A 17,681-nucleotide genomic window follows, 5' to 3' on the forward strand; every position below is an offset into this window, starting at 1 on the left:
GTCAGTAACTTGTCATGTGGCCTTGAGCATCAATTACAGCTTGGCAACGACGTCTCCTGCTGTTCACTAGACGACTTATTGTCTGCTGAGGCATGGCATCCCAGTCTTCTTGAAGAGCGGCCCTCAGGTCATTAAGGTAGATATATGCCAGAAAACCCGGCGTATATGAGTTAGTAAATAATCCCCATAGTTCCTACTGTTCGGTAGTACAGAGCAGCAGATAACCTCTGTGCTGCCATATTGCACCTCCGAGGAGTTGTACGGGACACTGAATTTATGTGGTTGCTGAATTACAATTCATTCTGCATTAATAGGGTTAAATAAAATGATCAGAGTGTATTGTGCAGTTTACTAGTACACATGTAACCTTTCTCACGGAGCGATTTTAGCTGTAATGTCCAAACAACCAATAAGTTTCACGTCTAACGACTCCTTTATAAAGATGTTATCCCATGAAAATGATGTATCCCGATCACCAGGATAGGTAATAAAAATCACGGGGGCGGATTCTGACCCCTGGGACCCCTTGCATTATCCAGAATGAGGGGCCCCCTCTCTGAATGAAGCGGTAGTGCGCGTGTTGTCCCACCAATCCTTTCACTTCTATGGGATAAATGGAGCACTGTGAGTCAATCAACATTCTGCAGTTTCAGTGTTTCGGTGGGGTGGGGGGTCGCAACTAATCTATAATGAAAGGGAATACATTATGGAGCTCCAGCATTGACCAGTAGGTTGCAGGGAAAGCTCGGTGTGATAGTAGCTGTATAATAAAGAAACCATTTCTCTCTTCTCTTCCTGCCTTCTCCTCTGTGCAGTGCACGCAGTTGAGAGTAAGTTATTCTATCTCTCGTATCCTTCATCACAACACCCATCAGTCGTGCTTGTGTCGCTGTATTATAGTTGTCATGCTCTCGGTCCACATAGTCTTCCAGTTTACAGTGTCCTGTATGAAGCAATGATTTTGGGAGTTAGCGAAAATCGATTTGTGACATGTCGGTAATAAATTTTCCTGAATAGTGTTGGTGTGTATATATAAAAAAAAAAAAAAGGGTCATAAGTAGTGTTGAGCGAACTTCTGTTTTAAGTTCGGCGTCTAAAGTTCGGCTTCCGGTTAGCGGAGAATCCCGATATGGATTCCGAATTCCGTTGTGGTCCGTGGTAGCGGAATCAATAATTGGCCATTATTGATTCCGCTACCACGGACCACAACGGAATTCTGAATCCATATCGGGATTCTTCGCTAACCGGAAGCCGAACTTTAGACGCCGAACTTAAAACAGAAGTTCGCTCAACACTAGTCATAAGATATAAAATGTCATTACTTTTTTTCCATAAGTGACATTAGACTTCGTTCACATCTTTTAGGTAAAATACTATGGATCACATTAGTCAGTGGGGTCAACACTACTTATGGTCCATTCGCTGTTAATGTCTGTCCATCATTTCTGTTATTTTTTTAGATTTTTGCGCCTCTAACTGAGCAGAACCACAAAATAAAATAAAAAATAGTGTCTGAGATTACAGAAAATAGTCTGCCTTTTATTCAGAAACCACGCCATTCTTATCAGTGGGGTGTGTATTGTACTTAGCCCAATTCATTTGAATAGGTCTGAGGCTTATATTAGAGGGACAGATCTTTAAGGCGATTGTCGGGAGGGAAGCAATTGCCGACTCTCTAGTGGAGGAGACCGCTGCTATTACCGTACATGCAGCAATCTCCTCCTTTAGTCTGGGGAGGAGCGATCGCTAATGCCATCGCTTGTCCCTATACTGAATGATTGTTTACCATCAACAGATTGTGAAGATTCCAATTGCCTGCCATCTGGTAATCAGCGGCAGTATTACACTGCCAGATAATTGCTAACGAGCATTTATACGAATGCTTCTTAGCGATGATCTGAACGATTACAAGATTGCACTGTGTGGCATGGCTCTTATACTAGTTAAAGGGAACTGATCATGTCCTATATGAAGGCAGCGGGTCATAGAGCAGAAGGAGCTAAGCAGATGATAATTTTATGGGAAAAGATTCAGTTAAACTTATATTTCATTCATATATATCTCTGCTATCCTTTGTATAGGTCTTCACTATCTGATCTGTGGAGGACCGGGGGTCTACATCGTGTGCCGGTGCCTTCTCAAACAGCTGATTGGGGATTCTGGGTGTCAGTCCCTCACCGATCAGATACTAATGACTAGTGTTGAGTGAAGTGAGCTTCGGATGCTTTATCCGATGTCACTTCGTTCAAAACGTTTTAAATAATACTGTACAGAGATTCGTCTCCGTACAGTACTAGAATGTATGGGCTCCGATGAGCCGAAGTAAGTTATTCTCAAAGTCGCGTGTGACTTCGTTGAATAACATCGGAAGTTGATTTTTAAAGTGGAAAACCATTTTAAAACTTGGAAGCAAAGCTGAGTTCAGTTTCAAGTTTTAAAATGGTTTTCCACTTTAAAAATCAACTACCGATATTATTCAACGAAGTCACTCTCGACTTTGCGAATAACTTACTTTGGCTCATCAGAGCCCATACATTCTAATACTGCACGCTCAACACTACTGATGACCTATTCAGAGGATGGGTGTTCAGTTAATAAATCTCTGAAAACCCATTTAAGCTTCAAAAAACTACACCAAAAACAGCAGTGTACATACAGTAGGGCAGTGTTCAGACAGCTGTAACACTGACAAATGTTAGTGGCTGGTTTACAACCACAATCCCTGCAGTGCTGCTGAACCCCCCCCTTTTAATGACCTTAGTCTGGCTCAGGAGATGGAGGGTCCTCGTGTTGCTTCTAGACTGTGGGTGCTAAAAGCATTTTGCTGTATCCAACATATAAAGAAACTTTTTACTCCGTGTTGATAGGAAAAGTTACTCAAAGAGCACTGATTTCGGTCATCAGAATTTACTCCCATTTAATCTTAAATGTGCTAATTTTATTTCTTTTTCTCTCCAACAGTCCATGACCTGCAAAGCTTTGGACTTGACACAGTAAGTTCTGTTCTTGTATATGCTGCTGTGCTGACTACAGTGCAAGTTCATACTAATATCAGTTTCCATGCACATAAGCTTATTATAATAGAGCAGTATATATATTGCCAGTGACAGGATGACCTTGGCAATAAGTATACATCAAACACATGTATTCTATTCAGCAAACCAAACTGAGTGTCAGACTGAGACAGATTAAGATGGATCACAATGGTAAGTTAAGGCCCCTTTACACCGACCGACCATCCGACAGATTATTGTTAACAGGCGTTCAGATGAACTCTTGTTAGTGATAATCTGCCTGTGTAAAAGATTACGCAAAGTGCTCATTCATCGGGTAGTAGGATCGTTGGTGCGGTTACCTAAATCATCGCTTAACGGTAAGAAATTGTGCCGTCTAAACAGCCTCTGCTTCCTGCAAACAATGATTCTGCATGGGGACGAGCGATGGCATTCGTGAACGCTCCTCCCCATACTGTGGAGGAGATCGCTGCATGAAAATTGAGCTTTTTCATCCTGACAGTCCTCTGCTCACTTGAGCAAATGTCTCTTTTATATTTGTAATTGTGTTACAGACAGATTTCACTGTACAATTCGCTGTGGTCTCACCATGGTTTTCTCCCTTGATAAATGGTGAAATCCATGGCTAGATCTGCGGTAAATCCACAACCGGATGAGCATTTAAAAATTTGTAGCATGTTCCTGTTTTTGTGCAGAAATTGTTTACAGCATGTGGCTAACGTTTGTAAAATCTCATCCACTTGCCTTGTACTGTAATCTGTTATGGATTTTTACCCCAAGTCATTCCACTTAAAATGAAAGATCCTAAACAAAAGTCATTTTCCCCCACAGATTAATATGACGCATCATATTAAACATCTCTCCTTTGGAAGAGACTATCCAGGTCTAGTGAATCCTCTCGATGGGACAAGCGTGTCCACTTTACAGTGTAAGTGAAAAGCTTGTTTGTTGTTGGCATTTTTGTTGTGCTGAGTTTGCCCCTATAGGACAGATAATACAGCTCGCTGACCTCGCCGGTATGGGTCCACCTTCTGTCACATCGGTCAGTACATTATACATTATCAAGTCTGTAGTGCACACTGAAGGTTCTGTTCCACAGAGTTAGCTGCTGATACTGTGAATTGCATCCATGTACTAAGTAAGGTTCGGTGCCTCCAAGAGCAAGCAAGCAACTGTAGAAGCCGTTCCCCACTTGGTACATAAACTATAAAAACAAAGTGAGTCCCATATAGTGTTGATCACGAATATTCAAATTGCAAATTTTTATGGTGAATATAGGCACTTCGAGAATTCGCGAATTTTTAGAATATAGTTATAATATATATATATATATATATAATATATATATAATTTGTAATTTCGAATATTCAAGATTTTTTTTTTTTAAACAGCACACATGATCCCTCCCTGCTTCTTGCTTGTGGGCCAATGAGAAGGCTGCAATATCTTTGACTTTAGGAGTAGTGTTGCAAATTTTCGTATTGCGAATTTTTCAATTGGCGATTTACGCAATCAAGAAAATAATGACCGAGATAATGAATCCTCTAATTCACGAATATATGGCGAATATTCGCGAAATATCACGAACTCGAGTATTGCCCCTGCCGCTCATCACTAGTCCCATATTTTTCTATCATGTAGAGATGGAGGGAAATCTCAATTTCATAAAAGTATGACACCATACAGCAACACTACTGAATCAGATTCCTATAAAATGGCGCAAACTTTACTATAATGATGGCATTAAATACACAAAAACAGCAGAGATGGAAACAACCAGTCTACTTTAATGAACATGGCAATAATCGAGTATAGATGCAGTGTGACATCCTGCCTTTGAGAAACCCCCACTATGTTGCCCGCAGCGAAAAACCTAAATGGTGCTTGCGGTTGATGACATCTGCAATTCACCAACAGTTGGTCTGTGAAGAGACAGCCCACTATTAGGCTCTGTCCACGTGGGACACAAATAATCTGCTTCAGATTTGCTGCAGTTTTCCTTTGCATTGCAAAGGGTAGAGAAAATTGACATGCTGCGACACAAAAGGGTTTGGTTACATGGCGACTTTTCATTAAATATATTTCATTGGTGTCGCAATGTGACATGCTGCGACACGACAGTCGCAAAAAAATCTCTACCCTTAAAGGGAATTCGTCAACAGAAAACGACCTATTTAAAACGCATTTTAACATATTTTTAAAGAATTTTTTGTTATTTAAAATTTTCCAAGTCAATATCTATATTTAAACAAAAAACCTTAATATCCTGCAGTTTTCTCACTGGCCACTAAGCCTTATAACAGGTGCCTTTTCGTGGTCTGTACAGATCACTTTACTGCAGTTACCTGCTTATTTGTCTTTCTAATCCTGCCTGTAATGATACCATCTAAATGTATAGATATTTCAGGATACTTCATTCACAATAGGCGATTGTCAAATCTTATCTATTCTTCCCTAGTACAATGACCTCTGCACAAATCACAGACCTTGCCTAGAAAACTCTCCCATAGAAGTCAATAGGGTCTCCTCCAGACCATTGTGTCCATGGCCCATGGGGCCGACGTAAAGCAATTTTCTTAATGCTTTCTAAATGCTGTGTATAGCTCAGGCAAGATGGCCGCCCCCATAATCATGTTCAGGAATATAACTAAAAAAATCTACAATTGGAAAATAAAAACAGATTAGATAATAAGGATATGTATGGCATTGTACAGTTGCCTAGGCGATGTGACCACCTGCTCTACCGGCTGCACATTTAGACTTCACCCGGGAGGGCTGACTTTATTAAAACTTGACGGCACTCCTCTTTATAGTCCTGTGGGGATGTTTATTAACCACCTCACATCCGCCCATAGGATATAAACATCTATGGGTGGATGTTTATCTCTGAATGGAGGTTCCTGAACGTCCATTCAGAGATGGCAGCTGCACGCTAATCGTGCAGCTGCAGAGCGGGGGGCCCGCTGTCAGTGAGAGCAGGGCAACCCAGAGAGAAGGCAGGGACAGTTCCCAGGTGTTCCTGCCTTCTAGATCACTGTATACACAGCGCTCACCGAGCACTGTGTATACAGATCAGGAAGCGCCATGCGCTTCCTGTCCCGGCCCGGTCATTTGACGGCCGGGAGAGTGGAGGAGCTGTCGAGTCTTCAACAGACCTCGATCAGCCCTGCACTGAGGCTGTACAGTGTTGTATTCTGCTGTACAGCCTCTCTGGGGGGTGTATTCCCTCTGTAACTGGGGCTACTATCTCAGCCCCAGTTACAGGAGAAATCAATGGTGAAACCAAAAAAATGTGAAGGTAAATGTGCCCCAGAGAGTATGACCTTATGGGGGACGAAAAAGTGCAAAAAAAAAATAATATAAAAAAATAAAACAAAGTGTTTAAAAAAAAAAAAAAATCCCCAATTAAGTAATAGAAAAAATATAAATAAAATAGACATATTTGGTATTGCAGCGTTTGTAACGACCGGCTCTATAAATACCGGTATATCACATGACCCGCCCCCGTCCGATAAACACTATAAAAAAAAACTGTCAAAATAGTTTTTGTCACCTTACATCACAAAAAGTGCAACTCCAAGTGACCAAAAAGGCATATGTCCCACAAAATGGTACCCATAAAAGTCACTACATCTCGCAAAAAATGAGCCCCTACATAAGAAAATCGCAAAAAAAAACAAAACTATAGCTCTCAAAACATGGACACATAAAAACATAATTTTTTGGTTTAAAAAATGCTATTGTGTAAAACTTAAATAAGAAAAAGTATACTTATCAGGTATTGCCACGTCTGTAGCAATAAGCTCTATAAAAATATCACATGACCTAACCCCTCAGGTGAACACCGTTAAAAAAAAAAAAAAATATGCCAATAAAGCCATTTTGTCACCTTACATCACAAAAATTGCAACACCAAGCGATCAAAAAGGTGCATGCCCCCAAAATAGTACCAATCAGTCACCTAATCCCGCAAAAAAGAGACTCTACCTAAGACAATCGGTCAAAAAATAAAAAAAAACATGACTCTCAGACAATGGAGACACCACCAAAATATGTATTTTTTTTTTCTTCAAATTATTAGTGTCAAAGTGAAATAAATCTAAAAAAGTAGACATTAGGTATCGCCGCATCCATAAAAACCAGCTCTATAAAAATATCACATGACCTAATGCCCAAAAAAAATTTTTTGGTCCCCTAATATCACATAAAGTGCAACACCAAGCGATCAAAAAGGCGCAATCAAACCGTCACCTCATCCTGCAAAAAATGAGACCCTAAGACAATCAGTCAAAAAATAAAAAAGCTATGGCTTTCAGACTATGGAGACTCAAAAACATCTTTTTCTTTTTTTAAATGCTATTATTGTGTAAAACTTACCTAAATATGCATACTTTTTCTTTATTTATTTCCACATCCGTAACAATCTGCTCTATAAAAATATCACATGACCTCAGGTGAATGCTGTAAAAATAAATAAAAAAAAACTGTGCTAAAACCTATTTTTTGGTTACCTTGCCCCATAAAGTGAAATAATGAATGAACAAAAAATCATATGTACCAATAAAAACGTTGACTCTTCCTGCAAAAAAAGAACACCTGCAGCAGACGATCGGCAGAAAATTAAAAAAAATGGCATTCAGAAAATGGAGACACAAAAACATAATTTAAATATAATTTTTTTTTAAATGCTTTATGTAAAACTCAAACAAAGAAAGTAGACATATTTGATATCATTGTGTCCGTAACTACTTGGTATATAAAAATAGCGCATGATCTACCCTGTCAGATGAATGTTGTAAAAAAAAAAAAAAAATGCCAAAACAGCCATTTTTTGGTTACCTTGCCTCACAATTTTTTTTATATAGAGCAATTAAAAATTATATGTACCCCAAAATAGTACCAATAAAACTGGCACCTTATCCCCTAGTTTCCGAAATGGGGTCACTTTTTGGGAGTTTCTACTGTAAGGGTGCTTTAGGGGGGCTTCAAATGGGACATGGCATCTAAAAACCAGTTCAGGTAAATCTGCCTTCCAAAAACCATACGGCGCTCCTTTTCTTCTGTGCCCTGCCATGTGCCCTTACATCAGTTTACGACCACATGTGGGGTGTTTATTTAAACCGCAGAATCGGGGTAATAAATATTGAGTTTTGTTTGGCTGTTAACCCTCGATGTGTTAAAGAAACAAAAATTGATTAAAATGGAAATTCTGCCCAAAAATTTTGAAATATCATCTCCATTTTCTTTTAATTCTTGTGAAACACCTAAAAGGTTAACCAAGTTTGTAAAATCAGTTTTGAATAACTTGAGGGGTGTAGTTTCTACAATGGGGTCATTTATGGGGGGTTTCCACTGTGTAAGCCCCACAAAGTGACCAGACCAGAACTGGTCCTTTAAAGTGGGTTTTGGAAATTTTCTTTCAAATTTTAAGAATTGCTTCTAAAATTCTAAAGCTTTCCAATGTCCTAAAAAAATTAATTGACATTTACAAAATGATGCCAACATAAAGTAGACATATGGGGAATGTTAAGTAATAAATATTTTGTGAGGTATCACTTTCTGTTTTAAAAGCAGAGAAATTGACATTTTGAAAAGTGCTAATTTTTGGATTTTTTTTTGTACATTTTGGATTATTTTATAAATAAAGATGAAATATATTGACCCAAATTTACCAGTGTCATGAAGTACAATCTCAGAATGGCTTGGATAATTAAGTGTTCCAAAGTTATTACCATATAACGTGACACATGTCAGATTTGCAAAATTAGGCTCTGTCAGGAAGGGGGAAATGGCCCAGATGTGAAATGGTTAAGGGACTGTTGGCTGTGGCTGTTGATAGATGCCTATCTTATGTCTGTTGGTGGTATCGTTGCGGAGAAAAACATGTTTTTAAAATTTTATGCAAATAAGGCAGGCTTATCCAGCGACTCGTGTCCAGAATGGTGCGTGTGCACAGCATCTTCGCTTGTCGGATGAAGCCGAAGATGTGTGCACGCGCTGTTCTGAACACAAATGCAGTCTAGCGCTGTCAATCTAAAGGCCAGGGGGTTGTGATGAAAAGCAGAGGGGCGTCATTATGGAGCACCAGGGGAAGCCCGTCTCCTGGTGCTCGAATAGTTCATTTGCATAATTTTAAAAGTTCATTTTTCTCCGCAATGATGCCACCGACAGACATAAGACGGGTATCGTTTTAATCTGTGTCCTCAACCCTGCGAGGTTTTATGCCTATATGAAAAAGAAATGATGAGGGTTAATCAGATCTTAAGGAAACAGTATCCTGAAGATGGGATCAACGTGAGGCGCCAAAGGGTGCGGAGAGTTAATAAAGTGGCTGTCAATAAGGATATAAAAAAACTGACTATATACACCTAAGGAGAAAGTTTAGACCTTAGTGAAGGGTGGGATTGGAGTGAGATTGCGAGTGGAGAAGGGGCAGCTTATGGGGTAAAAACCCAAGTGGATAACCTATCCAGTTGTGCAATGAAGGGCAAGAGTGAAAGAGTCTATGGTCTGTGGGTATCAACCCACAACCCTTAGACCATTAAAAAAAAACAATGTTCGAGCGCCAGCCCTCTCCACAATATTAGCCTCAAAAATTTCTAACACAATACGAAGTGCCCAGTAATGTGAAAATTTGCCTTGTGGGCTAAATTATACAGTAAGTGCAGTAAAGTTAGATAATTAAGTGTTCTGCCACCTAAAATAATGAATCTACATAGATCCGAAGTAAAAAAAAATGTTGGGTGCAGCAACATATAAAATAATCTAATGGATAAAATATAAGAGATGTTAACTCACTTCAGCTGGGGGTGGTCGCCCAGATAAGCTCAAGACACCGGGTTACCAATGATCCCCCTGGCCTGGATCGCCTGTATGAATGTAAGAGGATGAATGCAGCCAACTCCAAATAGGGCTTCTGTCCAACTTCTTTAATTGCTTTATAAAATCTGTCTCAATGCGTTTTGGGGTGTAATAAAAACCCCTTCATTAGGAGCAACATACATAAAATCTCTATTGAACTTACCCTGCTTATATGGGGTGTGAGAGTGACTTGGTAAACAGTGCTTCCGATCAGAGGAGCCGATGTGTTCCACTGTGGAGCGCATCGGCCCTACACACTGCGGCTGGGGATATCGCGTGCCTACCGATGCGCTCCGGCGTGGAGCGCATAAGAGCGCTTCCTGTTTCCAGTACGAGGGCTGGCTGGCCGGTGCGTTCACAATGGAACGCATCGGGTGCTGCCGCTAGCAAACAGAAAATATAGGTCTCTTAGAATGACATATGATATAGGGTTGACATCCACAGACCATAGACTCTTTCAGGCTTTGTGCCTGGCAGGGTTCATCCAGGTGCCAGAACTGCTTTTATAACAATGGAGTAGATACATCTACAAGTGTTTTCCTATTTTCATTGTCTTTTTTTATTTATTTATTTATTTATTTTTTATAGCATCAATGATGTTCCAGTACTTTGTGAAAATTGTTCCTACAATATATGTGAAAGTAGATGGAGAGGTAAGATACGAAGTAACTGTGGTGAGACTAGTTCTGCACGTCGACATGCAGACCATTCTGTCTGGGTTTTCTAAAGGGAATCTGCTTTATCTTAGAGCAGTGGTAGAGAACCAGATTCCAGTGCTCTAAAATCACAGTCTATCTGGAGGCGAGTGCTGGAGTCCTCACAATGCTGCATGTATGCAGTGGATTCCTTAATCTTCATGAGCTGCCATCTCCCCCTTCAATCCCACCACTGATTGACTGCTTTCTCTGTATACCTTGCATTGCAGAAAGCAGTTTTTTTTTTTTTTAAGGTGGAGTGAACTGATAGCCAGCGTTTTATCTTGTAGAACTGTGCTTATGCTGGGGTTTTGAAGCACTGTGTCAAAAAAGACGAAGCTCTGAATGCAAACAACATCTAAGACTCCTCCTTACCTAGTCTGGAGCTTTTTATACGAAAAGAGATCCGTAAAATGGTATTCAAGGGTGGGCTTTCACTTTAAAAGATGTCTTCCTTTCTTTTTGACCTTCACATCTGAAAACTACCGGGTCTTCTTGGGTACGTGCAGGCACTGATATGTTCATACCTGCATAGGGGACCCTATCAGAGGGAGACCAGGTAATCTTCAGCTGTTTGAATGGTAGCAGTTAAAGCTGCCATTGTAAAGTATCCTGGAGAAATGTATTCTTGCTACAATGGATAACGTGAATTTCTAAGTAGATATATTTTCTTTCCAAGGTATTACGCACCAATCAGTTTTCAGTGACCAGACATGAAAAGATTGCAAACGGTTTGATTGGTGATCAAGGTCTTCCAGGGGTATTTGTCCTCTATGAGCTTTCTCCTATGATGGTGAAGCTGACGGAGAAGCACAGGTGAGAAACCTTCTGGCCCTGTCTGCTCCATCATGTGCACTGTCTAGAATCCACACCTGTATAATATTGTATTCCTTATTCTAGATCATTTACCCACTTTCTAACCGGAGTATGTGCCATTATAGGAGGAGTGTTTACAGGTAAGTGCTACCCAGATTATGATCATACAGCCGATGAATGTGGCTGCTAGTTATAGTGAACCTGTCACCATGAAAATGCAGTGCCATCTGTAAGGAACATGCTATAGAGCAGGAGTAACTGATCTATATAGCAGTCTGCTCAGCTCCTCCTGCTCTATAACATGCTGCCAGCAGATAACACCCCCTTTAAAGGGTTATTCCAGTCCGAACATTTATAGAATATCCAATAAATATCTGATGGGTGTGGGTCCCACTTATGGGGCCACATTGCGCACTGCTGTGACTGGAGAGAAGGCTGCCCATGCACATCTCTTTCCATTCACTGCTATAGGACTTCCAAAAAGAGCCTGATAGTGAGATCAGCTATCTTTGGATGTCCCATAACAGTGAATGGAGAGCGCCGCCCATGCACGGCCTCCTCTCCATTCCTGGCCAAGCACAACAAGGCATCGTTCTTCAGATAGGTGCAGGTCCCACCTCTAGGATTTAATGGCGTATCCTGTGAATATGCCATACATTTCTGGATGGGAATACCCCTTATCGCTGTGCTTCCAGAAATTTTATACTATACTGGCAGGCCATATGTTATCCCTCTGATAAACTCTTTGCTTTCACAACACAGTTGCAGGACTTATCGACTCGCTAATCTACCACTCCACACGTGCCATTCAGAAGAAAATTGAACTTGGGAAAACCACATAATGGGGGGATAACACTTGCTGCCCTCTCCAGGCCAGAGACTACGATATCTGCACAGTGGAATTCGGGAAGATCTTTCTGGGATCAACACCATGAAACAGATTTTAAGTACATTTAGCTGGAGCCTGCGTTGTTTCCCACGGAAATATTTTACGCCTAACATGCAGTGTACGGAGGCAGCTTACAGCTGATTCACTCTGTATCTCTGGTGAGGTCTTCTCTAGTTTTAATATCTTCTTCCCTGTTCTGCACCGAGGGGATGGTGACTGCAGTTCTCTCCAGCGTTATCTGGAGATATGGCGTCTTTGGTGGATAACTGGAAGACTCCATTGCTGTTCTCATCCAGCCGCTCTGTGAAAGGCTACCTCTGCCTGAGGCTCTGCTCACCTGCTACTTTTCTCAGTGGGTTACCAGGAGCGTCTGTTCTTCATATTAAATCAGATGTACCATATTTTTTAAACCGATGACTAGCAACAAGAAATTGACTGTAATTGTGGATCTCATTACTGCACAGCCATTAAATTAACAGAATGAATGTTTCTTTTAAGCTGGCGTACGGAGCTGATTATTATTATTTTTTTTTACTTTAATGTGCAATATTTGCAACAGGGCTCTTAATTCTGGAGTATTTGACAAGTGACTTTTTTTGGAAATAATCCAGGTACAGATGCTAATAGGAATCCACAAAAAAAGTTATAAATGTGATTTAATTCCTGATCTCTGCTTCTGATTCACCTGTTATCAGCTATGCCCTTCCATCTCGACTTTCTTACATATTTCAGGCTTATCTTGGCTCCATCTGTTTTCTGTAAGGATGTATGCTTCCCTGCTGATGTCATTGTGTGATCAGCGATAGTATTGTGCTTGATTGTTCCATTGATTGATCCACAGCACTGGTCATCATGATACTATGAAACCAGGTCGTCTGTGCAGATGAATCAATTGATTATTTTTTTGATCCTACTCAACTTTTAAATTTCCTATTTTTTATCCAGCTTTCTCAGGTTTCTGAGTGGAAAATGAACCCAAGTGTGCAGCAGTTCAACCCTCCCAACCATATCAGTGCAGAACTACTATTCGGGAGTATAGAAATGCAGGGTGATGGGCTGTAAGGTCAGGTCCAGACGAAAAGGATAACTTCAGCAGCAGAATCCACATGTTCTGGAACAGAGAGGGCATGTGCTGATTTGGAAATTTGCAAATTGGCCATGTTTGAGAAGAGCCATTGATGTTATTTTCCGTAACGCCTCCACACCGGCATTGGTAGGAGCTTGATCCTTCCTCCCAAGGATAGGAAAAAACAGCGGAAGCCCAAATAAAAAGACACCTACTCCAGTTGTTGTTTCCTGTCCCTCAGGACATGTGGAAGCTCCGCCAGTACTCTGGCTGATGATGATATTCGCTCAGCCTAGGCTCCTTCCCCTTCCTACTAATGCCGGTATTAGGGAGGGCTGACCAGGGGACAGAGGTGGAGCGAGGATCTCCTTCTCTGTCCCTAGGAGTAAGTCCCGTGCTGGGCATCCCGGGCTGTACCTACCCTGGAGTAAAAGGGGATCAACACATCGCACGCCCTGCAGACAGGAATCCTCTGTGGGCAGGAGTATTCCTGAGAGCCGAGGCCTTGTGCTTCCTTGACCGGTACAGGCGTGCTTCCGGTGAGGGAAGTGACGTCGGGGTGCGTGCTTCGGCCGGCCGGGGGCGTGGCTAGAGGCAGCGTGCTCTCTGCAGTGGCTTGGGGGCGGAGCCAAGACACAGCAAGGGTTTGAGATTAAAAGGACCCTGCTTCCACAGGAGATGGTGGTTTATGCTGAACTGCAAACTGCCAGGATGTCTTCAGCGGATAATGATGCCCCTCGCAGATTTGCTGATCCCTGCAAAATCCTCAGCCCGGTAAGACACCTCCTCTGTTTGCTTATGGGATAATGTTCTTCCGGTCCCAGGTCCACCACAGGGTGCAGGTGTGGGTTCTCCCCCTAGGTCTAGTACTAACCTAGTGTATATGCTCCTTAGGTAAAAGAGGCTGGCCCTGCAAAACTCACAGGTGGTGAGTCTACTAAAAAGAAATGTGCGATGTGCACATACTACTAAAAAGCTGCGATGCCCACGCTGTACTGAAAAAGTGGTAGCGGAAGAATTACCATCATTCATGGAAAACCTTAAAACTCTTATTAGGGACGAGGGGAACTCAGAGATTGAGCAACGTATGATTTTCCCCCCCCCCTCTCCCCATCCATCTGTGGATCTTTCGTCAGATGTATTTGATCTAGATGAAGGGGAACTTTTTTCGGGTGACTGATTGATTCTTAAGATGACTGTTCGGGTCACCCGTTCTGCTCCCCTGAAGATACAGATTTTTTTTATTAAAAACTATACGGGCAACTATGAAATAGGAATATGTTAAAGAACCCTTATCTATCCCGGATCAGATGTTTCGAGGGTTAGGAGAAAAGAGACAGGTATTCCCTGTTCATGATAGTATTAAAGACGGATCCTTCCATTCCCTGGATATGATGGAGAAAAGACCTGTTATTTCAAGAGCCTTCAAGTGTAAATACCCGTTTGGGAGTCTGACTGTGAAACATGAGATAAAACCCCCAAGACTGATGCCCCAATAGCAAAAATATCCAAAAACTCCTCTCTCCCTTTTGAGGATATGGGGTTGCTAAAGGACCCCATGGACAAAAAATGTGAGGGTCTCCTTTAAAAAGTCTTGGGAAACGAGGTCTGCTATGTTTAGACCAGCGATAGCAGCCACCTGCACTGCCAGGTCCCTTTTGGTTTGGATTAGTCAAATGGAAAATCATTTGGCAGCCGGTACTTCTAGGGAAGAAATACTTTCCTCTATCCCGGTTTTAACACAAGCCTCCAATCTTCGAGCTGATGCTTCCGCAGACTTGGTGAGGCTCTCAGCTAGGTCTACAGCTCTATCAGTTGCCACCCGTAGAGCAGTTTGGTTACGTTCCTGGTTGGGTGATGCGGGCTCAAAGAGTCGTTTGTGTGCTATTCCCTGTGAAGGGGATAGACTCTTTAGGTCCTAATTAGATTATATCTTAGAGAAAGCATCTGACAAAAAGAGAGGCTTTCCATCTGAGCTCCGGTTTTTTCACCAGAGAAATTTTTTTTCGTTCTCAAACCAAATTTAAACAATCAAACCAAAATAAGGAGGAGTCTTCGGCCAGATGGCAATCCGCCGGGGGTAGGGGCTTCTTATTCAACCCCGACGCCTCCTCTAAGAAGTCACAATGACGCCAAAAAAAAAAAAACAAGTAGGAAGTTCAGAGTTATCTTTAATCTAAAAGCACTAAATCGTCTGGTCATGTACAAAAAGTTTAAAATGGAGTCTATAAAGTCGGCAGTGAACCTCCTTTTTCAAGATTATTACATGGTAACAGTCGATCTGGCGGATGCCTATTATCATGTTCCCATCCACAGCGAGAGTCAACAATCCCTCAGGTTCGCTGTCTACATAGAAGGAAAGCTTAATCACTTCCAGTATCAGGCCTTGCCCTTCGGCCTCTCCAGTGCTCCACGTCTTTTTACAAAAAATTATGGCCGCCGTTGTAGGTTTTCTCCATCTAAAGGGAATAATTGTTGACCCTTATCTAGATGATCTCATCTTCTGGATCACCTCAAAATAGTGGAGGAAACTGACTTCCTTAGGGTGGTTCATCAATCAAGAGAAGTCAAAGCTAATTCCATGTCGGCAAAACATTTTTTTGGGTGTACTATTGGACACCCACTGTCTATCTTCCTTTTTACCGCAGGAAAAGCTAACCAACCTGATAGCTCGAGTGAGAATCTTTTGTTCGGGCAGAACAGCATCTATAAGAGATGTCATATGCCTACTGGGTCTCCTAACATCAACAATATCCTCGGTGAATTGGGCCCAGGCCCACACCAGGATCCTACAGTCTTTCCTCCTTTCATCCTGGGACAAGATGCAGAGTTCCTTAGGAAAGAGAATAAAGATTCCATATCAGGTAAAGAAATCCCTAGGTTGGTGGATGGTGGAGAACCATCTAAAAGTAAGGGTACAGTGGCTACCAAGGGATCTAATTACAGTCACCACCGATGCCAGCAGCAAAGGCTGGGGAGCTTATACTCAGCAGCAGATGGTACAGGGGACATTGAGCCCGGAGATGTCTTCAGCCTCGTTAAATCTGAGAGAATTGGGAGCGGTCTTCCAAGCCTTCTTAGACTTGAAACCAGCTATCCAACACCACCACGTCGAGGTGTTGTCCGACAATGTGACGACAGTGGCCTATCGAAACTGGCAGGGGAGAACAAGGAGCAAATCCTTAGCGGCAATCTCAAGAAAAATATTTATATGGGGAGAGGACAACCTAAAGGCCATTTCAGCAGTCCACTTAAGAGGAGAAAAAAACGTCTTAGCGGACTTTCTCAGCAGGCATTCTTCTTTAAGAGAGGGGTATGGTCGTTAAATCAGAGGATTTTCCATTAGATCACAGAAAAGTGGGGACTTCTGATATTAGATCTGTTCACATCGAGACAGAACAGGAAAATAGAAAAATTCTACTCCATCTGCCCCAAGGAGAAGAAAAATCAGGTGGATGCCCTCTCACTAACATGGCCCAGGGGACTTCTCTACGCCTTATCACCATTCTCCCTGGTTGCAAAGACCCTGATGAACGAGAAGAAGGGGCACAAGTGATAATGATTGCTCCTTATTGGCTGAAAAGGTCTTGGTTTCCCTTGCTTCAAAACCTGGCAACAGAGAAACCTTAGTTCCTACCCCAAAATCCAGACCTACTACATCAGGGTCCTGCCCTCTATCCCAATGTACAGCATCTTCACCTAGCAGCTTGGAAACTGAAAGGGTCCTGTTAAGAAAGAGAGGGTTTTCTGAGGCGGTCATTTCTACCTTGTTACATATTTGTTACATAATAGAAACCAGACTACTTTTAAAAATATATCTGAGAACTTGGAATGCCTTCTTGTTACTTGCGGGTGATCGCTGGGATCCTCAAGGTGATTTGGATGTAGGCCTGATTTTAGATTTCTTACAGGCAGGGTTTGACAAGGGGCTCAGAACCAGCACTTTAAAGGTTCAGGTCTCTGCCCTCAGCGCCCTTTTGGATATCAAGGTGGCCGAAATCCCATTAGTTGGTAGGTTCCTTAAAGGTACTAGTAGGTTACGTCCCTCCTTCTTTGTTAAATTTCCCCCCTGGGACCTCAGTTTGGTTCTCTCGGCCCTAATGTCCATACCCTTTGAGTCCATACCCTTTGAGCCTCTTTAAGAAATCTCCCTAAAATTATTGACCCTAAAAATTACTTTCCTTATCGCTATCACCATGGCCAGGAGGGTGGGGGAAATCCAGGCCCTTTCATGTAATCATCCTTATCTCACTATTTTAGATGATAGAGTAATTCTTAAGCTCTCCCCAGCTTTTCTTCCAAAGGTATTTTCTAAGTTTCATTGTCAACAGGAGATAGTC

At 41.9% G+C, this 17,681-nt stretch overlaps 1 protein-coding gene across 1 annotated transcript in view; it reads left to right on the forward strand.

Moving 5' to 3' along the window:
- Positions 1-13,016, forward strand: part of ERGIC3 (ERGIC and golgi 3) — a 29,035-nt gene extending 16,019 nt beyond the window's left edge. Inside the window, exons 8-13 of the mRNA XM_040435023.1 lie at positions 2,962-2,993; positions 3,846-3,942; positions 10,464-10,528; positions 11,250-11,386; positions 11,471-11,526; positions 12,149-13,016. Of these exons, the coding sequence (XP_040290957.1) occupies positions 2,962-2,993; positions 3,846-3,942; positions 10,464-10,528; positions 11,250-11,386; positions 11,471-11,526; positions 12,149-12,228 (467 nt within the window). The 3' untranslated portion in view covers positions 12,229-13,016. The remainder of the gene's footprint in view (positions 1-2,961; positions 2,994-3,845; positions 3,943-10,463; positions 10,529-11,249; positions 11,387-11,470; positions 11,527-12,148) is intronic.
- The last annotated feature ends 4,665 nt before the right edge of the window (positions 13,017-17,681 follow it).

Source organism: Bufo bufo, chromosome 6 (genome assembly GCF_905171765.1).
Source record: "Bufo bufo chromosome 6, aBufBuf1.1, whole genome shotgun sequence".
NCBI classification, from domain to species: Eukaryota; Metazoa; Chordata; class Amphibia; order Anura; family Bufonidae; genus Bufo; species Bufo bufo.